The following is a 25,480-nucleotide window of genomic DNA, read 5'->3' as shown; positions in this document are numbered from 1 at the left end:
TATTAATGGTGGGTACATGATTGTTCCTTCAGAAAGTCCCCAGTTTGTGGGCAACCTTGAACTCGGCGGCAGTTTTTGCTTTCACTTCTTCTAGGGTCACACCCTCCGCAATGTCTGTCAGTGTCATCTCCCCAGCTGCTCGATCCACCTCAAATACAGCAAGTTCGGTTATGATGGTGCTCACGGCGCGTGCACCCGTTAGAGGGAGTGAACACTTATCGAGGACCTTCGATTTCCCATTTTTCGAGCAATGTTCCATGACAACGATGACCTTCGTTTTGTCTGGATTAGAAACGAGGTCCATAGCTCCACCGATGCCTATTGACAATTGAGTAAATAAGCCAGCCCAGTAGTAGGTTGTGCTGACCTTTGAGTAACTTTCCAGGTATCATGAAATTGGCGATATCACCCGCTTTAGATACTTCCATAGCCTAGCAATAAAAATTTAGTTGATAACTAGGAAGCGATTACAGAGTTAGCTGACATACACCGAGAATAGCAACGTCAACATGTCCGCCACGAATCATTGCGAACGATTCACTCGAATCTGGACATTTGATGAATGACATGCACAACAAATCGAGCATTTTACGTACCGAAAATGGAAGCTCCTGGAAGAAGTGTGACGGTTTCTTTTCCAGCATTGATGAGGTCGCTTTATGAGCAAAGCAGATATTCAGTCCAACGAGATCAAAACAGTATATAAAATATACACACGCATCCAATTGCTCTTTGGTAGGATATGGTCCCATGCCCAAGATACCGTTCTCACTCTGTAGCCAAACTTTTACACCTGGCTCCAAATATTCTGGGACTAGAGTGGGCATTCCAATTCCAAGGTTCACATAAAAACCGTCTTTGATCTCCTTCGCGGCTCTTTTGGCGATTCGGTGGCGTTGGGCAATGGCAGCAGCTTTCTCAGGCGGAACTGATTTATCGCTTTCACTTTCGTTGCCCTCCTTCGCCATTGTAAATATTTCAATGCGCTTTTCAGTCGTCGCCGGTACAATGCGGTCGATATAAATGCCTGGAACATGGATTGCATTTGGCGAAATGCTGCCGACTGGAACTATGTGTTCGGCCTGAAGAGACTAAGTAAGACCACAACTGAGAATATATACCACCTACCTCGACAATCGTCAGTTTTGCGTTTTTGGCCATGACAGTACTGAAATTCTGGGACGCATAACTGTTGAGTACGACCAATTAACAGTCGTATTTCTGGTGATGATGGAGATTATGTACCGAAAGACACAGTTGCCAACCTCGTCAACCTTCCAAGCGCGGATAAAGGCAACATCTCCAGCAAGCGACGGTTCCAAAACGTATCTTTTCCCATTTATTTCTCTGGCTTCTTTTGGGATGCCCGGAATAGCGATGCCGTTTGCGGCCCCGCCATCATTGTATCGTTGGGGTATCGTGCCTTCCTCAATAGCAGTCGACGCCCCTGTAGGTGTGAAAAACCCTGGAATCCCAGCTGCATGTGCCCGCAGTCGTTCTGCTAGTGTGCCTTGTGGCACAAGCTCCAATGTTATTTTCCCGGACAAGTATCGACTTTCAAAGTTCTTGTTACTGTGTACTATTTTAGAAAGGCAATGCAACGGGGAAAGCAACGCGAAATTACCTCCCAGGATACGACGCAATGATTTTACTGAGTTGGTTGGTGTTCAACAGCTTGTCTAGACAATACCTTAGAATACAAATTCGTTTATGAGTTCCACATGCACTCACCTAGGCCAGAATCGTTACCTCCCGCATTGTTCGAAACTCCCGTGAGGTTAGTGACATCTTTCCGCTTTGCTATGGCACCAAGGAGGGTGTCTAAACGTTTGCGCGATCAGTGGTGCTGGTCATCAATCACTATCTTTATCCTTGACCTGGTATGCCAGCCAAACCAAATCCTTATAGAATCGCATTCAGTCTTGTTGACCACTGAGAAAATATACCAATGCGTTTCAACTTACCACCGCACAGTAAAACGGATCCTGACTTGATGTCTTTGACTGCTTCATCTGCAGAGTCCCAAACCTTCGATTTGCTAGGAACCGGTAAGTCGGTGGGTATGCTATATTGTCTCCTGCGAACGCAGACCGCTGTGAGTTGCAATGGAGATAGGGTAGCTACCCTCAGCCGGTAAGCTTGGGCGATCTTGAGCATTATTCTTGAGTTCCGAGCAGTTCCTTGCCTAGTTGACAATAGGCAGTGGGTGCTGGGCGAAAACGGAGAGGGGAGATATGGGACTCCTTCAGGTTATGAGTATTAATGGGTCTGTACGTGAGAACATAAATCGTAAGCAGGGAGGACAAGGCATAGTGCTGATATCTTTGCGATGGCAGTGGGAGCCGGCAAGCACAAGGCGCAAATTAGAGCACCTTGTGAACATCATCCTTTGACAATACGATCACTACCCTGGTCAATTCTTGACACTTGATATTGGTTCCGCATCTTCGTCATTCTGTGATCTTCTTTAAAGTTTAGAATTCGGATCAGTGTCGTCTTGATTGGTTCTCTACAGCGAATCTCTCGTTTAGCAGTGTTCTTCGGCGCCTACATATCTCAAAAGCTGTTCCAATGGCAAACTTTTTGGCCCACATTGAAGCCTTGCTTGGCTCGTCAGACCGCACACAACCAAAGGCAGATACCACTTCATGGACAAGGTGAATAGCAGGTCCATTAGACTCGCCTCTCGGATATCTTATAGATTATGGTCAGGATATCGAAGATTCTGAAAGGTGAAGAGGGTCAAGGCTTTGCTGAAGATGATTCTCTTTGGGAAGAACGCGATTATGAAGCGGAGGCCTCCGTTCTGGACCTTTATCGCCTGCAAGAGCCTTCTGGGACGCCAGACACGTCTCTGCTACTTTCAGTACTGTATAAGTATGTTATTTGAACATAAATTAGTCATTTTGAGATTTACGGCTCATTCGCAGAAAAGCTGATGCAGACCATATTTCCCAATCTGTACTGTCCATATTGTCTTCTCATCGAACCAACGATGAGATATCTGGGGAGCTCTGCGAGCTCCTGGGATACGACGAAATTGAGCTGGTTATGCAAATACTTGACAATCGGTCTGCGGTCATCCAACAGGTGTGAACGTCTCTGACTTCACATTAACAAATATGTTCATTCTCGAATCAAGCTAAATGTCGGCCCTACATTTTCGAAACACGACAATTCTGTTGTTCAAAGCAAACAATCAAAAAGTGGGTTGAACAGCTTCAACATGACAAAAGCCCAACTCACCGTGCGTTAAAGACGAATCTTACTCATTTTCGAAAGAAAGTGTTCGTCGAAGGATGCAACAGCAATTGGATGCGAATGCTTCCCGTCCTCTGTACAGCGGGACTGAGGTAAGAATTTGCCTATACTGTCTATAGAACTTGACTCAAAGTTACAACTGCAATTAGCAAGCTGCTCCAGAAATACTTCCTCATGTCTATACATCTAGCAACGCAACACAAGGAAACGTAGTATCCCAGTTTGGATCCAAGTACATGTTACCTCTGGGTACAACAAGGGAGACCTATGAAGTGAATAGAATAACTGTTGTGCCAGCTCTTTATTGAACAACATGTAGGAATACGAAGAAGTTGTTATACCGCCTGCCAAACCGGTGCCACCCAGATCGTCGGAACGTCTCATCAATATTTCGGAGCTCGAGAGCATCGTTCAAGGCAGTTTTACGGTTCGGCATGCCTTTAATTCCTCAAATACAGTCTAACCCACCTTTTCGGTTATCTAGGGATATTCAGCTCTAAATCGAATTCAGTCCATAGTATACCCCACTGCTTTTGGTTCCAATGAAAACATGCTCATTTGTGGTACGTACTAAATTCTCCATAGGTGGCCAATTAGATACCTAAAGCTATCAACCCTAGCACCTACTGGCGCAGTAAGTATTTTGTGTGCTTTCTTTTCACGACAATTTTTGAAACCTCTTCAGGGAAAAACAGACGTTGCTATGTTGACAATCTTGCGGGTAATTGACCAACATCGATTGCAAAATAAATCTTCCAGCAATTTGCCCATCCATCAAACCATAGATAGAGATGCATTTAAAATCATCTATGTGTTGCGTCGTTCACTTTACAAACATCCTGTTGCAGAAAACTAAAGCTATCACAGGGCCCCTATGAAAGCGCTCGCTTCAGAAATCGTCCGGAAACTTGGAAAACGTTTAGCTTGGCTTTCAATAGAAGTCCGAGAATTAACTGGTACATCTTCCTCTTCACTGCTAAACACTTTCATTGTTCTCATTCATGATAGGTGATATGCAGTTAACAAAGGCAGAAATTGCACGGACACAAGTCATAGTAACGACCCCAGAAAAATGGGACGTCGTCACCAGGAAACCCACAGGAGAAGGAGAAATTGCATCCGTTCGTGCGCCTATCCTGTTTCGTCATGTTTGTTACTCAACTTAATCAAAGAGTTTAAAACTTTTGATTATTGATGAGGTGCATCTGTTAAACGAGGAACGAGGGGCGGTAATAGAAACGATTGTAGCGAGGACTTTGCGACAGGTATTTAAGACACTTTCTAAGCTACTTCAACTGATCAATTTTCATACTGTTAGGTGGAATCCAGTCAATCTATGATCCGGATTGTAGGTCTCAGTGCTACCTTGCCGAATTACAAGGACGTTGCAGAATTCTTAAGGTGGTTTTTTTTATTTGGTTCTTCATTATGTAGCTCAGATCTCGTACAGTGTGTCTCGACACAAAGGTCTTTTCTACTTCGATTCTTCCTTTAGACCTGTTCCTTTAGAACAACACTTTCTGGGAATCAAGGGTAAACCAGGAAGTTCACTGTCACGTAAAAACCTTGACACTGTCACCTTCCAAAAGGTTTCAGACCTGGTTGCGGAAGGCCATCAAGTCATGGTTTTCGTTCATGCACGTAAAGAGACAGTCAAAACGGCAACAAGTCTTCGCGAGATGGCAGTTTTAGAGGGCAATATGGAACATTTCATCTGCGAAGATCATCCGCAATTTAATTTTTTCCGGCAGAAGATTGGGGAGTCCAGGAACAAAGAGATGAAGCAATTGTTCGATAGTGGCTTTGGAATTCATCATGCAGGTATGCTTCGGTCCGACCGCAATATGATGGAGAGGATGTTTGAAGCAAGAGCAATAAAGGTGAGCGCGGTTTCAACTACCAACTCATTACTGATCACCAGGTATTCTAACAGGTCCTTTGCTGCACGGCGACATTAGCTTGGGGTGTCAACCTACCAGCGCACGCAGGTACTTTCTATCCATGTATCTCAGTCATCTGGTGCCCGATTTTCTTTCTACAGTTGTCATCAAGGGAACACAAGTGTACGACAGCGGGAAAGGAAAATTTGTCGATTTATCTGTACTCGATGTACTTCAAATCTTTGGTCGTGCTGGTAGGCCAGGTTTAGAATCCAGTGGGGAGGGTTATATCTGCACCACCGAAGACAAACTGACTCATTACCTTGACGCTGTCACTTCCTCGGTGAAGTTTCTCTGTCTTTTAATTGTAGGAGGGCTGATATTTACAGTTTAAATACGCTTTAGATTCCTATCGAATCACAGTGCGTACTGATTTAGCTTTCCTTTCCTACTTTCTGATCTTCTTCTCAGGTTCCAGGCGGGCCTAATGGATGCTCTGAACGCCGAAATTGCATTGGGTACTGTCGCCAACCGTCGCGATGCAGTGCAGTGGTTGGGCTATACATATCTCTTTGTCAGAATGCGTATGAACCCGTTCGTTTACGGTATGCACTATTTCTCAGCCTGATAAATAAGCATTAATTTTATTGGCCAAGGTATCCCTCGCGAATCTGTAGAAGATGACCCGCAACTCGGTACTAAGAGAAACGAACTTATCGCAATTGCATCCAAGAAACTTTTTGAAACCAAAATGATCACATATGACGCACAGCAAAGTCAATTCCAAATAACAGACCTAGGGCGAATTGCGGCGAAATATTATATTCGTTATACCTCAATTGAAATTTTCAATAAAGAATTTCGACCGAGGATGTCGGAAGCAGATGTGCTTGCGATGCTGAGCATGAGTACAGAGGTGCTGGTTCTTATTTCTCTCTATACTTTTGAAACTAAAATCTAGTCTTATGTACCAGTTTGAACAAATTCAAGTCAGAGAATCGGAGGTTAAGGAACTGGAAGAAATCATGGAGCGAGTTCCATGCGAAGTCAAGGTGATTTGCCTTCATATTCAGCTAATTCAAGAAGTTTTTAATTCATTGTACTGTTTCCAGGGTGGTACAGACACAAGTGCAGGGAAGGTCAACATTTTATTGCAGGGTTACATTTCCAGAGAGATGGTCGAAGATTTTGCTCTCGTTTCTGACATGGCTTACGTTGCCCAAAACGGAGGACGTATTGTGCGTGCTCTTCTCGAAATAGCGGTCAGCAAGAAATGGGCCAATGTCACATCTGTTCTGATGGCTATGAGCAAATCAATTGAAGGCAGGATGTGGTCGTTTGACCATCCTCTCCGCCAGTTTAATCTCAAACCGGAGACAATGTTTTCTCTGGAAAAATGGGCAGACGACCTCTCTGTATCTGACATAGCTGGGATGGAAGCCAGTAGTATTGGGGAAATGGTCCATCTCAATGAAGCACACGGATTGGCAATACTTAACGCTGCAAAACAATTCCCTACAATACATATCACTTATACTCTGCGTCCCATCACTTCGGAGGTCCTCAAAATTTCAGTTGGCTTGACTCGCGCATTTGAATGGGCTTCTAAGGTTCATGGGACAAGTGAGCCATTTTGGATATGGATTGAGGAAGAAAAAGGAGCGAATATTTTGCAACTGTCCCATATCATTTTCCATCCAACAACCGAGTTTTTAGACCTGGATTTCTTCATATCAATTCCTAATGGACAACTTCCTCAATTTGTTACTATACGTTCCATCTCAGACCGTTGGGTTGGTGCAGAGGATTCGGTTATGGTTACGTTCGACTATGTGATAATGCCCCCAACCTCTCGACCTCATACCCCAGTCCTTAATCTCCCCTTCTTAACGATTGACGACATACAGTCATCCTTCCCGAAAGACGTCATTCCTCGAAGGTTTCATACTCTTAACGTTTTGCAGACGCAATCGTATTGGAACTTCATACATAATAAACGGAATGCCCTTATTTGTGCTCCTGCGGCCAGTGGAAAATCTACTTTAGCCAGAATGGCCGTATGGTATGTCCACTCTCGTGAGTTTTAAATCATGACACTAACTCTTCCGTTAGGAATACTATCTCAAAGTTAACTGATGGGTGGATACTTGTAATAACTCCAACAAAAATAGCTGCTATGGACATGGTATCCGAACTTCGCCCTGGAGCCAACTCAAACGGAATCCTTCTAGAATACGGGGGTGACACAAAACGTCTTTTTTCGACACCGAAGTCTCGCACCATCCGTGTAGCAACTGCGGACCAATTAATCCACGCCTTTCCGGCCAGCATACATCTGACCAAGCTGACTCGTCTTGAACTGGTGGTTTGCGACGCCATGGAGCAGCTTACCTCTGCATATGAATTTTCCATCTCGATGCTTCGGCTTGCGGCCAAATCGTCCCCAGTGCGATTCATTGGGCTTTCTTCTTCTATCAATGACGCGTCTGATCTTGCTAAGTGGCTAAGCGTCGATAGTACAGCGATACACAGCTTCCGACCTCAAGATCGCGATCAATCTTTAATTACTACTCGAAAAACGTTTTCGATACCCTATTCGGCGTCTCTCTTCAAAGCAATGGCGAAACCCGCACATCGAGCAATCCAGGATGCACCTCCAGGATCTTTGGCCATCGTCTTTGTTCCATCCCGAGGGCAATGCCGATCCATCGCTCTCGATCTTATCACAAGGTGCACTCTAGAGATGGAGACGGGTAGAGGATACATTCCCGACGTCATATCGGATGATTTAGTGGGTGATTATTGCGCAAGGCTTCAAGACACAAGCCTTTTGGATTATGTCCTGAAAGGCGTTGGTTTTTACCATCAGGGAATACCAAAGCACGACCGGAACTTGATGCTGGAAATGTTCGCAGAAGGAATTATCCGTGTCTTGGTTGTCCCCAAAGATTCATGCTGGAGTCTCCCCGCGCGAGCGTCCGTAGTAGTTGTGATGGGGACGCAATACGTCCATATTGAAGAGGAAGGCTCACTACGTCAGATTCGGGACTACAGTCTTACGGAAGTTGTGAGAATGCAGAGTCGGGCAATTCAAGAATCAGGCACGGGTCACTTCCATCTCTTTTGCCAGGCAGATGCTTTGGAAACCTATTCTCGCTTCCTCGACGAGGGTCTCCCTCTCGAATCCGACCTTGCGGAAAGCGAAACTCTTCGTGACTGGGTCAAATCATTGCAGTCATATTCAACCAACGCTGACAAACAGCAAATCGTCGACGCGTTATCCTTCACTTATTTAGCCCAAAGGGTCGTCAGTAATCCATCTTACTACGGCTTTACGGGATCTGATCGCGATACTAATTTGTCTGCAATCGTGGATCATGTTATAGACGAGATATATGCGAAGAAATAAATTATACAGGAGTCTTTCTAAAACATACATCTACAAACAGTTACATCTCTGAGCCTCTGAATTTTTGGTTGAGGCTAGCGTTTGTGATATCTTCTCTACTTCAAATATTTTTTGAGAGTTTGGAAACGCTCCGCCGCTCTGCGCAAAGTATCGACGTCTTTGCAGAATGCGAATCGGGCATAGGCCTCCCCGATGTTTGCGTGTTCCTCGCAGTAAAACTAATAATGGTTAGGAATTCGATAATTTGAATATAAAACAACGTAAGTACCTCGCTGACTGGAATAGAGGAAACGCCGACTTCGTTCGCAATGAACCAACAAGCTCTGAGAATCGTCAATTTATAACTCGTGTAAGGATACGACTTCGCCTCACCGGAAATCGCGCCCTCTTCCTAATACACTTTCAGGGAATGGATAGTCCTCTGGGAAATCGACGCGGGAGATGTCCTATCGATAATGTTAATAATGGCAGGAAAATTTGAAATACAAAGACATACCAGTAGAACAAAGTAACTCCCTTCGGGGTGAGTGTATTTTAACCCGAGGTCGTCGAATGCTTTAGTAAGAATGTCTCGTCTTTCCACATATTCCTGGAGTTGTGTTTCAAAGAATTTCTTCTCCTTAGCCAATTCAAGGCCAGTTGCAGCAGCTTCTTGTAACGGCGAGTTTGAGCAGAATACGATTCGCGTGCTCGCAGCTAATGTGGGCTGGATGATGGACTTTGGTCCAATGAGCCAACCGATACGCCACCCAGTCGCTGCAAACGCCTCTGTAAAAGATAACGATAACCATTAATAAATATTCAATGTAATAAGCACATGCTTACTTCCTGCAGAACCCACTGTCACTGTGCGGTCCCACATGCCAGGTAAGTTTGCAATGCGGACATGTTCTTTGCCATCAAAGACGAGGCAGTCATACTGGCATGGCTGTTATTTAAAGCACGACAGCAAAACGAATGATTATCACATACCACCTCATCTGCCATCACGAGGAGATTGAATTCCTCCGCTATCGCTGCTATGGCTTCGAGCTCTGATTTGGTGAACACCTTCCCAACAGGGTTGTGCGGCGTGTTTACAATGATCATTTTCGTTCTTGGCGTAATGGCACGACTTAAAAAATACATTAATGTTTTTTCCCAAAGAAAAAGAAGCAAACGGAATTACCGAAGCTCATCGACATCGATGGTCCAGTCGTTACTTGTGGGTTTAATCAGGGAATCTTTAGGTGGGTGCAATGGTACGTAAACAGGCTTTCCTCCATTGAAAGTTACAGATGGCAGGTACTGGTCGAAGAACGGTTCAAACATAATAACCTCGTCCCCCTGCTCTAAAAACGCAGTGAAGACGGAATATTGCCCTGAGAGATATCTTGGCATTAGCTTGGGTGATGCTGAAATAGAATCGGCGACTTCGCATACCTTCATTTGCACCGCTTGTCACGAGTATTTCAGACTCTACGTCCAAATTCCTATTGAATTGTGGGCCATAAAATGCTTTAATGGCCTCGCGGAGACGTATGCGCCCTCTAGGATGAGAATAGTGGTTTGGTGCGACTGTATTGAGGGCGACTTCTGCAGCATCGGTGACCCATTTTGGGGGCGCAAAGTTCATGTAGCCTTGTCCGAGATTAATGCAGTCCGCGGGCAAGTTGACCGCGCTGACCCCAATCGCAACATGAGACAGGCTTCGAAACCACAGAGAGAGACACCATGACTGCCTACCTGAATATAGTCCAAACGTCAAGTGCCAAAGCCCTCCCATCTCTCAAACGAGATGAAAAGGGAATCAAGTTGCTTCTGTCTCCTGAGGGAGCAACGCTGCCATTTGGCTTTGCCATGGGGGTTCGATGTATAGATGTGGTGTGAACGAAGCTGGTGAGAAACGGCGATTTTGCTCGTGCGGATGCCAAAAGCCTTAGCATACACGAACTTGCAAGGGGAAAGGGTTAGTAATACCTCCCTTGTTGGATCAGAGACGGTATGTTATCTTGCAAACTAACGGAAAGGACATCGGACATGCCGGATCGGTCGGCCTCGGCTTTAATGAATTGCTAAGAATAAAATAAAATAAAAGGTGCTTATTTAATACTAATAGGAGATATTGGAGCACAGAAAACATACGTGGCGCAGTAAAAACATATCGTGGGCGTAGCACTGTAATGGCACCGCCACCGTGTCAGTGTGCCTGCGAAGTAGTCGACGACTAATTCCCCACGCTCAACAGGCACTCGATCTGACTTCGTTGAATTCACTCACTCTATCACATATCTCTTTCTTTTCCTCGACCGTGACGCTTCTGCCTACAGACTTGCATTCAGTAGTGACACTCCGACTACGTTCTACTAGCACGCTCCATCGATCACCTTGCCATGTGCTATATTGCTAGATGCTTCTACTCTGATTTCCCGCTCTTGGTGGTCCTTGGTTCTACGTATATTCCATTGGGCCTTTTTGCCGACCATTACTTCCGTGTACTATCTCGAAGCCTATCTGTGTACCGCGTTGGGCTCTCGCCAACCTGTGCTCCAGTTTTGGAAGCTTCAAGTTCTCGTTTTCTGGAAGCTTATCTCTTCATTGCGAAAAGACACCCGTCCGTCGATGCAGATCTCTATGATCATGATACTTCGTCATCCGGTAACGAGAGTCATTCTATTTGCATTTTTCGTAGCAAACGTCTGGTCTACCAGCTTAGGTTATGTGCACCTCCCCGAACCTCAGCCGTAAAGGACCGAGTCTTCTCCGTTTCTAGTCTATCACTTCAGTTTTTGTGGGCTGAAGTTCGGTGGTACTTTGCTCTTATGTCGACATCTTTATCGCAGCCTTTACTATGATCAAGTATGATCGCCCAATAAGCTTTCTTTGTGCTACCCCAGATCCGTTTTCTGCAACGTCTAGTTGTTCCGAATATCTCAAGTCATACAGCCGACGAACCCACATGAGCTACTTTAGACGACAAAAAAAAGCCTAAGCTTTTCGATCACCTATGCAACTGGCTCCATTCAATTTGTGTACCCCATGGCGACTGACCGAAAACAGTGTTTTCGTTCCCTGGACTTTTGAATAAAGAGAGAGGTATGGTCGCTGGTGAAAATTCAGCACTAACGGTATCTTCTGCAATGTCTCCTGACGCCTCCATATTCACTCGTGCAGCTCCTGTGACAGCGGCCGACCGACAAGTAAGAAATCGCGTACAGCTTGCTCACGTCAGGGAGCTATGGATATTTCTTGGCAGCGTTCTCGCTTTCTTTACGCTCGTCAACGCAATCCGCTGCCTATCGAGGAGGTTGAAGGCACTACCGGGACCCAACGAACTTGCGACAGAAGAGATGAATGACAAAGAGTCAAACAAAACACCCCGCCGCATCCCTTCGCCAATTCAACGAATTCTTTCGACTCTGCAAACAGGTTTCCGGATTGTTTTCTTCCGTTGGAGTGTACCCATTGGTTTAGGGTCAATCGCCTCGGTCTCTGAATTGGCATTTATCTTTGTGTACATCGCGGCTATGTTTGTATGGCTTTTGGTAGACAGTAAGTTTATCAATGTCTATAAATTTAAGAAACCATTAACTCTATATCCAAGCGCGCGACCTTGCTGCCTACATGTATCAGGATCGTGCAGCCCATATTGCCTCTAGTCAAATTTCTTTGATTGTCGCCTTGGCCGGCAAAAACAATGTTATATCCTGTAACTATCTATTCTCTAATCTCTCCGTTTTTGCCGCTGACTTTAATGTCATTCAGGGTTGACCGGTGTAAGCCATGAAAAGGTGTGGCGGAGTATATTGCAAGATCATAGACAGCCTATTCTGACCCTAATTCTAGCTCAACGTTCTCCACCGTGCCTCCGCCAGGACCAATTTTATATTTTTTTGGATTCATGCGCTTACTCGCGTAGTTTCTGGGTAATCACTATACTTTCGGTTTTGAAAGCGCCGTCATCTAATTGATGGTGTCACGTTTCTAGATTGCCCAAAAACTTCGACTTTACTCACGATTGGATGCGTTCCGGTGCGGTCAGCCTGACTGCATTAACGCTTGCCACCATGCTCTCTGTCAGACCCGTCAGAAACGCCGCGTTTGAATTTTTCCTAGTCACTCATATTATCTTCATCCTGTGAGTATTTTGTGACATACGTTTGTGTACGTTCTGACCTATTTTGGATGTAGCATCTTTATCATTGGTGGTTATTTCCACGCTAAGGCGCAGAAGTATGTTTCTCCAGGTTTAATTTTAACCTATTGGAGCTCAAATCTCCACATAGATTCGGGGATTATATTTGGCCTGGATTGCTTATTTGGGGCTTCGATAGAGTTATTAGGGCAGGACGTCTAATTTGGAACAACAAAATCTGGAATCGCGCTCATTCAGGCGATGCTCTCGTCGAGCTTCTTTCAGAAGACACTATCCGCTTAACCTTCCGCCGAAATATATCATGGATTCCTGGGCAACATGCATACGTTGTTTTACCTACTGTTAGCTCTCTTCCTTTCGAAGCCCATCCATTTACTATTGCCAGCATACCCGAAAGCAGTACAGATTCAAAGGAGCGTGATATCGTTTTTCTCATCCGAGGCAGAGGCGGTTTTACACAGAGACTCCGCGAACACGCGACCAAGGATCATGGAAGTAGAGTTCCGGCCTTCTTAGACGGACCATACGGCTGTCCTCCTGATCTCCGACCGTTTTCAACGTGTGTACTGATTGCAGGTATGTGATAATCCTTATCAGATAACGAAGTCTCGTGGCTCATTCTATTCTTAGGCGGCTCTGGCATTTCGTACACTTTGCCACTCCTTTTGAATCTCGTCAGGTCGGTATTTCCTCGATTATAGTATGGAAAAGCTAGATATCTAAAACTGTTTTGTGATGATAGCCTCAATTCCCGTGGAGGTAAATTGGCCGTCAGGAGAGTTGTTTTTGTTTGGGCGGTTCGTGACGCGGGTATGTTTCCGTTTATCCTTCAAGATTTACATGACTCATGCAACGTTATCATAGCACATTTGAAGTGGATATCGAAAACTTTAATGCAAGCTTTGACCCGTACAACGCCATCGTTGATCGTAGAGCCAAGAATCTACATCACTGGCAAAAATTATCCAATTCCTGAAGTCCCCACTGTTTCGTCGGACCGAGCATCATTATCTTCCACTTCCGTGGAGAAAGGCGAAATTTCCCATACAGAATTGCCTGTGTATTCCTCCTTGAAGTTGATCCATGGTAGGCCCAGCGTGAAGAAGTTATTGGCGGAAGAAATTGAGGCCGCTCAAGGCCCTGTCTCCGTGGACGGTGGGTATAGACCTTGTACTTGTTTACCAATAGTTCTAATACGTGTCTCACAGTGGCTGGACCATCTAATTTAGCTGAATCAGTTCGGCGAGCATTGAGCTCAGATTTGGCGGGGCCGAGAGCAGTTTTGAAGGGTTCTCAACCGGTCACTCTCCACATCGAGACATTCGGAATGGTCAAGGCATAAAGGTTGTACAACCAAGTTTCTCTCTTCTCTCTCTTTCGTTTGGTTTATGTTGGGAAATCTTGTAATTTGTACGTATACTTTGGGACTTGATTGCTCTTGCACATTATCATGAGCCAAGAAAGGATTCTCCTTGATTTGTATTACATCATTTTTGTGTATCCATGACCAGCACACTTGAACATTAGAATCGGCTTTTGTATTACTTTTGGTACCTTTTCCTCATGTATACGTATGCGTGTGTGTCTAGGAGAGACTAATGTATACGTTACTTGCAGTGTGTCCATTCAATCTTTCAAAGCAACTTCCATAGTTCCGAGGAGTAACAAAGATAGGAAGAACTTAATCTCTGTTGACGATTTTCTATTTGCAAGGCTAAAATAAGTCGTTTACAGTCATTAGGAGGTAGTCTAACATGCGACACATTCGTGCATTCGGAAGATGCAGATTATTGGCCCCTAAAAAATTGATCGCGATGTCACATTCACGCGCTAGTCACATGACAATTTGAATCCTGGTCACACTGTCACTGCCCTTCACTAAAGAGCCAACCAGTGCAGTTGACTTGTCATTACTATTTGCTTCCGAGGCGCTCAAAATTCTCATGTGCGTGGTTCAGCCCGCGTGCACCCCTTCCAATACATTGATTATTCATATACGTTATATTTCTATCGCAGAGGCGTCGTATTTCTAAGTACGTCCTTTTTTTTGAAATGTAAATGACACTGTCAGCGTAACGCTTGACATCTGATCAATCACAATGTTCAGACGATTCACTAGGCATTGTGCAACACGATGTCTTCCGACAACGGTGATACAGTTGACGAAGTTCAAACCCCTGTAGATGTTCCGGACGAACTTGCAATTTCCAAACCGAGTGACGACAGTCCGGATTCAGAGGAAGAACTTTTCGTATACCCTTCCACACCTTCCAACCCAGATGATGCCCCCCAACAGTCAGCGTCAACTCGGCAAATTCATCCTACACCAGCACAACTAGAGGCCCTTTACGCTGCCGCTTGCTCTGGAGACCTCTCATCTTTGAAGAAGGTTTTTAACACTATCCTTGAGAACAGTGACATCGAACCCTTTAACTTGTCTAACGATGCTGCACCTCGAACCGGCTTCACTGCACTACATGCTGCTGCAAGCAGAGGGTTCTATGACATGGCTGTCTGGCGTGAGTATTTCTTCACTCCCGCAGGCTCAGGACTGATAGTTGGTCCAGTAATTGAAGAGTGCGGAGCAATGCCTGATTTGGAAGATAGGGAGGGAGAGGTGAGCGTATCTTTCATGTTAAACTATATCTAGAGCTAACATTGACATTAATAGACTGCATTACACAAAGCAGCCTTAAATGGGCACTTGAGAATTATTAGCTACCTTTTGCCTGATAAGGCTGATGTTTACGCTCGCGATGCAGATGGGTGGACTGCCCTGCATAATGCTTGCTCTAAAGTCTGTTATGTCGCTTTACCTGTTTGTTTCGTTGTTAATATTACCATTCAGGGATACCTTGATATTGTTAGGTGGTTGTGCGAGCAAGGTGGCGCAAACAATTCTGTCGGTGGTGTTCGAGGGGTAGATGTTCGAAGTAAAGATGGATGGACACCCCTGAGTAATTATACTTTGAGGTTTAATTTTCTTTCTCTAAACATTATATTCACAGTGAACGCGGCATCGAAAGGCCATTTGCCCGTGGTACTCTACCTCCTCACAAAGCAGTCAGCCAACCCACTTGTTCGTAATAAGTGGGGAGAAACTGCATTTGATGTGGCTGCTGCCGTTTTTGAAGTTTGGATTTGCGAAGTATGTTTTCACCAAAAAACTCGGGTGTCCTACTTTCTGATGTATTCCTTCAAGATATTACAGCAAGCCGAAGCTGAGAGATGGCGCGGCACTACAACCCCTTATAACCCTTTGCTAGTTCATACTACAATACCCCTCATACTATACGAGAACCAACGCCTCGACACTCGTCTCAAAACTGTAGCAGTAAATGGAGGACGGCCTAAATTTTCCGCTTCAGGGTTAGGAAGGCGGGGTCGTCGCTCACCTTTTGAATTGAGGTTACCGCAACCAGACGAAGAGACAGGCGCAAAAGTTCTCCCGGCATGGCGGAGCGGTGTCCAATTACCCCTTCGCGAAGCGCCATGGAATTTCCCTAGACCTGCAACAGTTCAACATCCTGCTTTGGAAGGCGTCGAAAGGAGTCATTTTTGGCTGTGAGCAGTTTACCTATTTGATTTATATCTTTCTCACAATTCTTCTACTTGAAGATCGGATTGGACCCTCGATATTACTCATCCATGCGTAGATGCGGAAGAAGGCTGGCAATACGCACAATCCTTTGATGATCCTGATGACAAGTGGACTGCCGAAATGCCTCTTCAACTTGAGAGGCTGTTGTCTAGCAACGGGCTTGTCTCTGCTGGCTTTGGTGGTCACTCAGGAAGAGGGCAGTCCTTATCTTCTTCCAGTCAAAGTAGACCTCAACCCACCTGGGTGCGGCGTAAGCGTTGGGTACGAATCATGCGCCGTCGATTGGATATCCCACCTCTAGCTTTCCTTGAACCAGATGGCGCTATGTATCATCTAGATTTCGATGGCTCTTTGATCCCCTATGTTGAAGATAGTCATCTCAGCCCTTCTGATGTTGGAGAAGCACGGGAAATGGGTGCAATGTCCTCTACCTTTTTATCATCTGCTCAAGATTATGTTGCTCGTGCACGTTATCTTGTTGGAAATCAACTACAGGATGCGGAAACGTCTGGTTCTGCTGTTGAGGTCCGTCGTGCAATCGCAAAGGTGGAACGAGCCACTATGGAATTAAGACAAGGAATACTTAGTGCGTATCCATTTTTCACTCAGTTTTCTATGACTATATGTTCTTGTAGGCGACGAAGATCCAGAACGCAAAGTACAAGCCGAAGTATTACTTAATGCCTACAGTCGTGACCTAGAACGGCGACGACTTTCTGCAGGAGCAAAAGGGCTTCTAATAGCGAATGACGGTGCGCCGACCTATGTTTCTATCTGCTAGTTTTACTGAAGATCAACCAGACGAGGACCCAGACAATGGTGACGATAGTGACTCTGACGATGAGTTTCATTATCCTCAGTCATCCCACCAGGCAACGTCCAGATCTGTTTCAAGGTCTTCGAGTGGCACGGACTATTTCAGCAGACCCGGTGTTTCTAGGATCCCTGCTGACCTTACACCTCAGCTCACACAAGCACCGGACTTTCGCGTTCCTACTCATGAGGCACCCCAGAAAGTTTCCACATCGCGATGGAACTCTCCTGCTCCACGTCAGCTTCATGCACAGTGGGAAAGAGACGAGTCAGTAACTCAATGTAGAGAATGCCATCGCAGATTCAATTTCTTAAACCGCCGAGTACGTTGATCTGTTAGTGAAATCGTCACAATTTTTCATTACTGATATCGAGTAAAACATCCAGCACGTAAGCCCATCTACTCAAAGTTATTTGCTTGTAAACTCTAAACCTTTTTAGCATTGCCGGAAATGTGGTCGTATCTTTTGCGATAGATGTTCATCTTTTAGGGCCATCTTGGACCCCGCTGATGTGGTACAAGATCCTCTAATGCCCGACTTTGTCTCCCCAGCGACAAGTCACAGGGTGTGCCAATCTTGCTTCGAAGAAAGTACGAGCAGTATTCCTAGTAGGCTGCATGGGACAAGCACAATGGAGCGCATAGTAGTTGATCAAGAACATCTTACTGTTCCTGGCTCTTTGACCCGAAGGCAGTCTAGTTCTCAACTGAGCGACCTCGCAGAGTAAGTATACCATGTTCATGTTTTAAGGGTCTCGAATTTTAAACTGAATCAACCGTGACACTCAGCTGCCCTGTTTGTAATCAGAACTTAGATGAAGTTGGAGATGCTCACGCACAGGAAGTTCATGTCAAGAGTTGCCTTGAGGGTGATTCTAGTGCATCTCAGTTCGGCCAAGTAGTCAAATACCTGGTGTATCACCTCCCAGCTGAAAGTACTTTGATTGGTGTGGAATGTGAGTATCATTATATCAATGCCCAAACAAATCTGTCTGACTTCGAAACAGGCGTAATCTGTCTGGAAGAATTCGCTAAAAGTTCGTTAATTTTTAAATATATGTAACAATCGCGCCTCATATGGTATATCTTTCCAGATTCCACAGTTGCGCGCCTCAGTTGCTTCTGCAGCTTCCACAGCGGTAGGCGAAATTTTTGAGTCTCAATCGTCACACATCGTTAACCATGTTTGTTACTTTAGCTTGCTTGTCATCATGGCTCCAACGTGGCAAAAGTTGTCCCGTACACGCTCGTTGAAATCCACCACTCGCGGATCAATATAACTCAATTTATAAATGCTTTCTATCTTGCTGCAACGCTGTCACCTAGATTACTTGCACAACATCGTTTCGCCACACTATTAATTACATTTTTGTTGCTTTGTTATGACCGCGGAACATGGAATAAATATCGTGATATACAATCACTACATACTCATTATGTTCAAATCGTTTGTTGCTGCTGTGCATCCATATTGTTTTTGCCTGAAAAACCACAAGGTATTTGGTTGGGACTTAACTAGTTGCCTGGTTGATCAGTTAAGTAAGAGTCAGATATGCAGTGATCCATTGGGTTTGTGATTTTTTGAATAAAACCTTGCCCACTTCTCAGATGTTCAACATGTTAAACAACCCTCATCTGTGATAATGAGGCAAATTCTCACAAGCAGATCGAGAATAGTATGAGTACACATACATGCATGTTATATGGACCTGAGAAAAAATCTCTGATAATCATCTTGGGTTGAGCTTAGGATGATTGAGTCAAGAAATAAAAGGGTCATAGCTAAGAAATGATATAACAAATCACAGGTTGAAGGTATGAAACTAGAATAAAGCACACAGTCACAATTATTTGTTGCAAGGGTTTGGATTGTAATTTAATATACAGACTGTAACGTTTAGTCTCCGTCATCGCGAGGTTCATAGAAGGAACCATACCGCAGTTTGTTCTCGTCGATTCGTATTATATCCGATAGGTCTTCCATATCTGGTTCCACAATATCCTGACCTTTCCGACCATCGTCTTGGTCGTCTTCAAACCAGCTTGCAGGGTCTTCGTCATCTTCGTCGTCGTCGTCATCCTCCATGTCGGATTCGGTTGGCTTGTGGTTACTACTCAGATAATGAGTATTACAAATGAAGCTCGGAAGGAGATGATATTCACAAGTATGCCCATACACGGGCCTCTCTCTCTTGTCGAGTAAGAACTTCCCCTTCGACGGGGTATCCAAGACGCCGTCTCTTTTCGGCTATTCGTTCCTGCCGTTCCTTATCTTGTAGATGAGCTTGTTGCTCTAGTTGTATTGCCTCTTGCATACTGAGAGAACCAACATGGCTAGACGAATTGTGGGTGTTGCTGACCTAGATATATGCACGGAATCAAATTCATGAACGCATTTCGATACCATACAGCTACGAACGAATTGGGAAAGAGCTTTCTGTTTCGCGGCTAGTGTTCGACTTGTTGGTTCGCGCGAAGAATCCCCCGCTGGTCCTTCGTCTCCGATCCGAGTTCTACGCAGTCCGGAGTTGATAACATCCATTCCATTGAGCTCGAGTAATCGGGACTCGACCTCACTCTGCTCTGCAAGCACACGCTGGGCGTAGGTAGATGTAGAAGCTTCACTGTAAGTAATCGATATGAAGTTAGCGATCGTGATGCATCCGATGTTCAGTCGAATACGCACGGGGAAGCCAAAAGCTTTGCGTTGAAATTATGACGATCCTGTAGCTCACGCACCGTCATTTGCGCAATAGGCCGCTGATTAGGCCGCGGTGGTGCGCGGAAGCCAGGAAGGACGGGATTCTTGCGGCGCACAGGCGTCGTTGGCGACGACGGTGTCCTATTCATGTTATCGATTTGTAGTATTTGTGAGTATACTGTAGGAGCGGTTGAGGATGGTGCTGTGGAAAAGGGAGGAAAGGTCCAACCTCAATACTGCGACTTTTGTAGTAATCTGACAGCTGCCGTGCTCAGGTGCCTATTCGGGAACTGTTTGCCACGGTGAAGTGTGTATTTTGCACTTGTATTCCACATTCTGCTGTGGTCCTGACATATAAATCCGTCAGATTGACTCGGTTTATCCATACGATGTGATAAATAGTCATGTCTTTGTGTCAAAAGTTGCATGAGAATAGAATGGCCTCCAAACCAATGTGATACAGGGGTTCCTGGATCATCGTCCAATCATGTTCGTCCGGGATCATCTTCAGATTACGCATTTAAAACCCGCATTGAACTTAAATAAGCACAGAGCAACACAGCAGCACATCGTATGAGATTTAAAGTGGAGCAACAAAACATAGCTATATACACGGACAACGCTGTGGAAAAAATAGACCACATTTGCGAACCTGACTTACATGAACATGTCTCCCTGGAACCCAATGAGCGTCGTGGAGAAAGTAATAATGTCAATGAACTTGGAACTTACCATCCCGGGAGGCATAAACTCGTCATTGTCAGGATTTTCTGGGCGTCTCCCTCTCCCACTACCGGAAAAAGGTCCACCAAATGGACCCGGTCCTCTATTAGGGAAACCAGGACCAACGGGATCGAATCGAGCGCCTGGAGGGGCGCCCATCGGAGGAAGATATCCATCACCGCCCCAGGGTCCTCTGAGAGGTGAGTTGTCTCCCCTACCTATGCCAAAGATGGGGTGCTCCGGACCTACAAACATACCATCACCTCCATGCTGAGGAAACAAGGAGGGGGGAGCAAATGGATTTGCTGGGAAAGGATCCAAGTCTCTTCTGCCTATTTCCAGGGGATTTCGAGGGATGGCCGATTGAGGATAATATGGATAACGGCCTGGTGCATCAGGTGGTGATTCAGGACGAGGTCGAGGAGCAGTAGGATCCCGGGATGGAGGATTGGCGCTCGAAGAAGAGCCTGCAGATGAATCTGTTTCTTCTGTATAGCCTTCTTTCTGCAAGCCAGGTACTAACTTCTGAATAATCTTAAGCTTCAACTGAGACAAGAGGTCAGCCACTCGGTTAGATGAGATGTATCCATGGACCAGAGGTGATGCGTCAGGGGCGTCGAGATTATAGGGATAAAATGAAGGAGATGTGAAGTCGTTAGTGCATATATCAAGAGTGGCTACTCGATCACTCTAAGCTCAGGTCAGATGCGAGAAAAGATCAGGACAGTGATCGGCTAACCTCAAGGGCGATGGCGTTAATTAAGGTTCGCGTTCCAAGCTTGGAGAGCTTGACCACGAACTCGAGACTGCTCTGATCGTGTCTATACTTGAGAGTATAGTTTCCCGGACCAGATTTGTTCCAGTGATCAGGCAAAACACTAGAAGAAAGATTTGCACCCGTGGAAGATTCGTCGACAGCAATCAAGCGAAATGCCAATGCAGTCAGAGCACTGTGAAGAAGAGCGGCTATAGCATCCTGGGGCGAGGTAAGAGACTTGCTATTGGGAGGAAGAAGGGTTGGTAGCGACGATATAATAGCAGAGGGATCAAGAATATCTGCGGGCATTTTGAAGTGAAGGAAGAGTGGAGAGTTGTCTGACCAAGTCAGCGACTCGTAGCCCATAGCCGATCAACGCGCCCCTAAGAGCCATCAGAGTAAACATGAGCAAATACGAATTTGGCGGCCAGGGTGACCTGTCACAAGTGACTTGTTCACCTCCACCTCCTCCTTCTCACCACTACCTCTTTCAAAACACATGGCTCGCAGAGATAGATCCATCTCTCCAGAGACGCCAAACAAAAGGGTAAGACAATCCCATCGCTCACCTCGCTCTCCGTCGCCAACTAGGCGCAGCAGCACCCAGCGGTCCTCCAATGGACGGTCAAGATACGACGACGACCGGGACAGAGACAGAGACAGGGACCGCGACCGCGACCGTCATAGAGACAAAGACAGGGACAGATACCGGGATGACAGATATCGCGACGACAGACGAAGAGACTCGTATAGAGACGATAGAAGACGCTCTCGCTCTCGCGAACGAAGACCTTCTCCACCCCGTCCGGCAGCACCAGCAGAGCCAGTTGCAACGCCCCCTCCAGAGGACGAAAAGATCAGGGCAAAAAGAGCCAAGCTTGAGGCTTGGAAAAAAGAGCGTGAGGCAAAGAAAGCTCTCGATGAAGCCAAAGCCAAAGCCATGGCTCTGGCGGGCAAATCCATGCCTGGTGAGTTTTGAATACATATCACATGTACGCATGATTTCACACCACTTGATCCATTCTCAGCACCAGCGGTACCTCCCGCGGCCACTACAAAGGCTCCCGGTCAATTAAATCGTTCTGCTCTTAATGGTTTGGGCCTTAAAGGACTCCCTCTTAAGCCAGACTTTGCAAACCCTTCCAAGGCCCTCGTCACTGCTCTAGATGACTCTGTAGAATCAAAACGAAAACTCGAAACATTGGGCGACATGCCAGCGATTGACATGACCATGGTGGAAGATGAAGCGGGGGTCGGCGATTTAGAAGTTGACGACGACGATGAAGAGGCGAATCGCATGGACCAAGCCCTGAAAGCCAAAGCCAAGGACGCAATGGAAGTTGAGGAAGAAGAAGAGGACCCGTTGGACGCGTTTATGAATGAGGTTAAACAGGAGGTCAAGAAAGTCAATATGCAAGATATGCAGAAGTTTGCCCAGTCAACGGGTGGTCGCTCAAGAATAAGGCTCGATGAAAGGATGGCTGAAGATGGCGCTGAGGATGAAACTGAAACTGCTGTGCCTGATGAACTCGACGCCACTGAGCTCAACCCCGAAGATATTCTCGCTCTTGCAGCCAAAAAGGCCAAAAAGAAAGAACTGGCTACCGTTGATCACTCTCGAGTCCATTACGAGCCATTTCGTAAAGAGTTCTACGTGCCTCCGCCAGATATCGCAGCTATGTCGGAGGACGATGCTGAACTTCTCCGACTTGAACTTGATGGTATCAAAATCCGTGGTCTCGATTGTCCGAAACCGGTCACGAAATGGAGTCATTTTGGTCTACCTGCTAATTGGTATGTATCCGCGTTATGTTCCCTTTCATCTTCTGAGTATTTCAAATTAGTCTTGAGGTAATTAAAAGGCTCAACTACACAGCCCCTACTTCGATCCAGGCGCAGGCCATACCGGCAATCATGTCAGGGCGTGATGTTATTGGCGTGGCTAAAACGGGTTCAGGAAAAACTATAGCATTTTTGCTGCCTTTATTCCGTCACATTAAAGATCAACGACCTTTAGAACAAATGGAAGGTCCTCTTGCAGTTATCATGACTCCGACTCGTGAATTAGCTGTCCAGATTCATCGAGAGTGCAAGCCCTTCTTGAAGGTTCTTAATCTACGGGTGAGTAATTCCTAATCAAAGTCCACCCTTCTCTTTACTTACAACAATGATGTCAGGCTGTTTGCGCTTATGGAGGTTCTCCTATCAAAGATCAGATCGCGGAACTTAAAAAGGGGGCGGAAATTATCGTCTGTACCCCTGGTCGCATGATTGACCTTTTGACTGCAAATTCAGGACGCGTTACCAACCTGAAGAGGGTTACTTATGTCGTATTGGATGAGGCTGATCGTATGTTTGACATGGGGTTCGAACCCCAGGTGATGAAAATCGTCAATAACATACGGCCTGACAGACAAACGGTACTCTTTTCGGCCACATTCCCAAAGCAAATGGACTCGCTTGCCCGAAAAATTCTCCGAAAACCACTCGAGATTACTGTGGGTGGACGTTCTGTTGTCGCAGCCGAAATCGAACAAATCGTCGAGGTGCGCTCGGAGGAGACAAAGTTCAATAGGTTACTCGAGATATTGGGCCAGATGTATAACGAGGACCCGGAATGCAGAACGTTAGTGTTTGTCGATCGCCAAGAGGCTGCTGATAATCTGCTTCGTGAGCTTATGCGCAAGGGTTACCTGTGCATGTCCTTGCACGGCGGCAAAGACCAGGTCGACCGCGATTCAACCATCGCAGATTTCAAATCTGGAGTTGTCCCCATTGTCATTGCTACTTCCGTTGCTGCCCGTGGTTTGGATGTTAAGCAACTCAAACTAGTCATCAACTATGATTGTCCCAATCACATGGAAGATTATGTCCATCGCGCAGGACGAACAGGCCGTGCGGGCAACAAAGGAACTTGCGTTACTTTTGTTACCCCCGAGCAAGAACGATATTCGGTTGATATTTATCGTGCTCTCAAAGCTAGTAACGTTACGGTACCGAAAGACCTTGAAGATCTATCCAATGGTGAGTTTCTGCTATATTCTATTGTTCGATTACTTGTGTTTATCTTGAACCTCAGGATTCTTGGACAAAGTTAAATCCGGAAAGGCTCAAGCTGCCGGTTCTGGGTTTGGTGGCAAGGGTCTCGATAGGTTGGACAAGGAGCGCGACGCCAGAGAAAAGGCCGAGCGCAAGGCCTACGGTGAACCTACTGGCGCCGAAGAAGAGAAGATATCTTCTGCAGAAGAAGTGGCGGTGAAGGCTGTCGCCGCGAGCACTGATGACATGACCTTTGGAAACTTCAAAGTCGAGATCAAACGTGGCCCTGCTCCCGATTCATCAAAGGGTCTCCTCGGAGTTGGCGGTGCTGTTGCGGCTGCACGCAGGCTCGCCCATGCCAAAGAGGAAGAGAAAATCCAAAGCCAGATGCGTGCAGCAGAAGAAGCCGCCGCAAGGGCCGGCAAGGACACTGCCGCGCACAAACAAGCTCTCAGTGTTGTCGCAAAACTCAATGCCCAAATGCGCGCGTCCAAGTTGGTGTTACAGTCCCAGCTGCAGGCAGAAGAATCTGGCGCTTCTCGAAAGGCGAACCCCGATTCAACCGATTTCCATGCCATCATACCCATCAACGATTATCCTCAAAAAGCTCGTTGGCGTGTTACTAACAAGGAGACCATGGTACAGGTTCGTGTTCTCTTCAAAATCTGCTTGAAGTACGCATTTACTGAAAATTTACCTGCAGCTCATCGATATGACTGGTGCTTCGGTTACCAATAAGGGTATCTACTATGAACATGGAAAGGAACCCCCTCCTGAAGGACCCCCCAAACTTCATCTTCTCATTGAATCTAATGAGGAATTCAGGGTAAGTCTGACCAGTTGTCAACCAACGAACAATGTTGCTGATACCGACAATTTAAGGTCGAGCAAGCCGTCAGGGAAATCAAAAGGTTGCTCATCGAAGCTTCAGCAGCTGCCTTGCAAGCAGAGATGCGTAATCCAACAGCTACGATGGGCAGATACAGTGTGTTGTAGACGCCTTCCAATTTCTTGTCTTGTTCATTTTTATTTACTGCATACCACTGTACTCAATTAGCAATACTTACTCGCATCGTTTTACGTGCATTGTCGTAATTTTGTAAGAATACATATTTTCGAAACAAGACAACAAAAGATGATAATGGAAGCGATAAGGCTAT

General features: G+C 45.8%; 7 protein-coding genes across 7 annotated transcripts; 3 read left to right on the top strand and 4 right to left on the bottom strand.

Annotated features, from left to right (window-relative positions):
* Positions 1-28: 28 nt before the first annotated feature.
* JR316_0004496 (Succinyl-CoA:3-ketoacid coenzyme A transferase 1, mitochondrial) lies at positions 29-2,157 on the bottom strand (the record flags this gene model as incomplete). Its single annotated transcript, XM_047890260.1, has 11 exons — positions 29-318; positions 368-431; positions 489-547; positions 597-655; positions 718-1,082; positions 1,129-1,189; positions 1,246-1,572; positions 1,625-1,679; positions 1,732-1,821; positions 1,878-1,901; positions 1,965-2,157. 11 exons carry the CDS (start codon positions 2,155-2,157, stop codon positions 29-31), a joined length of 1,587 nt encoding a protein of 528 aa, XP_047750021.1.
* Positions 2,158-2,571: 414 nt separating this feature from the next.
* On the top strand, positions 2,572-8,550 carry JR316_0004495 (Putative helicase mug81; the record flags this gene model as incomplete). Its single annotated transcript, XM_047890259.1, has 23 exons — positions 2,572-2,657; positions 2,713-2,877; positions 2,931-3,090; positions 3,143-3,206; positions 3,259-3,353; positions 3,411-3,533; positions 3,581-3,688; positions 3,746-3,824; positions 3,882-3,895; positions 3,947-4,074; positions 4,129-4,217; positions 4,270-4,382; positions 4,434-4,526; positions 4,580-4,662; positions 4,712-5,141; positions 5,195-5,249; positions 5,303-5,484; positions 5,547-5,563; positions 5,613-5,746; positions 5,798-6,057; positions 6,116-6,193; positions 6,254-7,203; positions 7,254-8,550. The coding sequence occupies 23 exons, from the start codon at positions 2,572-2,574 to the stop codon at positions 8,548-8,550; spliced, it is 4,803 nt and encodes a 1,600-aa protein (XP_047750020.1).
* Positions 8,551-8,645: 95 nt separating this feature from the next.
* JR316_0004494 (putative aminotransferase C6B12.04c) lies at positions 8,646-10,391 on the bottom strand (the record flags this gene model as incomplete). The annotated part of the gene is made up of 9 exons (XM_047890258.1): positions 8,646-8,768; positions 8,819-8,873; positions 8,923-8,996; positions 9,047-9,318; positions 9,376-9,469; positions 9,523-9,664; positions 9,719-9,881; positions 9,973-10,211; positions 10,276-10,391. The coding sequence occupies 9 exons, from the start codon at positions 10,389-10,391 to the stop codon at positions 8,646-8,648; spliced, it is 1,278 nt and encodes a 425-aa protein (XP_047750019.1).
* Positions 10,392-11,669: 1,278 nt separating this feature from the next.
* Positions 11,670-18,354, top strand: JR316_0004493 (putative ferric reductase transmembrane component; the record flags this gene model as incomplete). Its single annotated transcript, XM_047890257.1, has 24 exons — positions 11,670-12,081; positions 12,134-12,238; positions 12,295-12,320; positions 12,376-12,455; positions 12,518-12,667; positions 12,721-12,762; positions 12,816-13,261; positions 13,316-13,364; positions 13,428-13,495; positions 13,550-13,840; positions 13,894-14,015; positions 14,805-15,302; positions 15,357-15,482; positions 15,534-15,642; positions 15,694-15,833; positions 15,888-16,249; positions 16,304-16,872; positions 16,922-17,038; positions 17,088-17,422; positions 17,541-17,824; positions 17,890-18,056; positions 18,108-18,137; positions 18,195-18,239; positions 18,299-18,354. 24 exons carry the CDS (start codon positions 11,670-11,672, stop codon positions 18,352-18,354), a joined length of 4,629 nt encoding a protein of 1,542 aa, XP_047750018.1.
* A 643-nt stretch (positions 18,355-18,997) lies between these two features.
* Positions 18,998-19,950, bottom strand: JR316_0004492 (uncharacterized protein; the record flags this gene model as incomplete). Its single annotated transcript, XM_047890256.1, has 4 exons — positions 18,998-19,211; positions 19,264-19,460; positions 19,520-19,724; positions 19,787-19,950. 4 exons carry the CDS (start codon positions 19,948-19,950, stop codon positions 18,998-19,000), a joined length of 780 nt encoding a protein of 259 aa, XP_047750017.1.
* Positions 19,951-20,458: 508 nt separating this feature from the next.
* On the bottom strand, positions 20,459-21,590 carry JR316_0004491 (Proteasome inhibitor PI31 subunit; the record flags this gene model as incomplete). The annotated part of the gene is made up of 2 exons (XM_047890255.1): positions 20,459-21,214; positions 21,264-21,590. The coding sequence occupies 2 exons, from the start codon at positions 21,588-21,590 to the stop codon at positions 20,459-20,461; spliced, it is 1,083 nt and encodes a 360-aa protein (XP_047750016.1).
* Positions 21,591-21,780: 190 nt separating this feature from the next.
* Positions 21,781-25,316, top strand: JR316_0004490 (Pre-mRNA-processing ATP-dependent RNA helicase PRP5; the record flags this gene model as incomplete). The annotated part of the gene is made up of 7 exons (XM_047890254.1): positions 21,781-22,249; positions 22,310-23,075; positions 23,126-23,402; positions 23,459-24,305; positions 24,361-24,965; positions 25,024-25,146; positions 25,203-25,316. The coding sequence occupies 7 exons, from the start codon at positions 21,781-21,783 to the stop codon at positions 25,314-25,316; spliced, it is 3,201 nt and encodes a 1,066-aa protein (XP_047750015.1).
* Between the last annotated feature and the right edge of the window lie 164 nt (positions 25,317-25,480).

Source organism: Psilocybe cubensis, chromosome 4, assembly GCF_017499595.1.
Source record: "Psilocybe cubensis strain MGC-MH-2018 chromosome 4, whole genome shotgun sequence".
NCBI lineage: Eukaryota > Fungi > Basidiomycota > Agaricomycetes > Agaricales > Agrocybaceae > Psilocybe > Psilocybe cubensis.
Note: the sequence above shows the minus strand (reverse complement) of the source record. Positions and strands in the feature narration are given on the sequence as shown.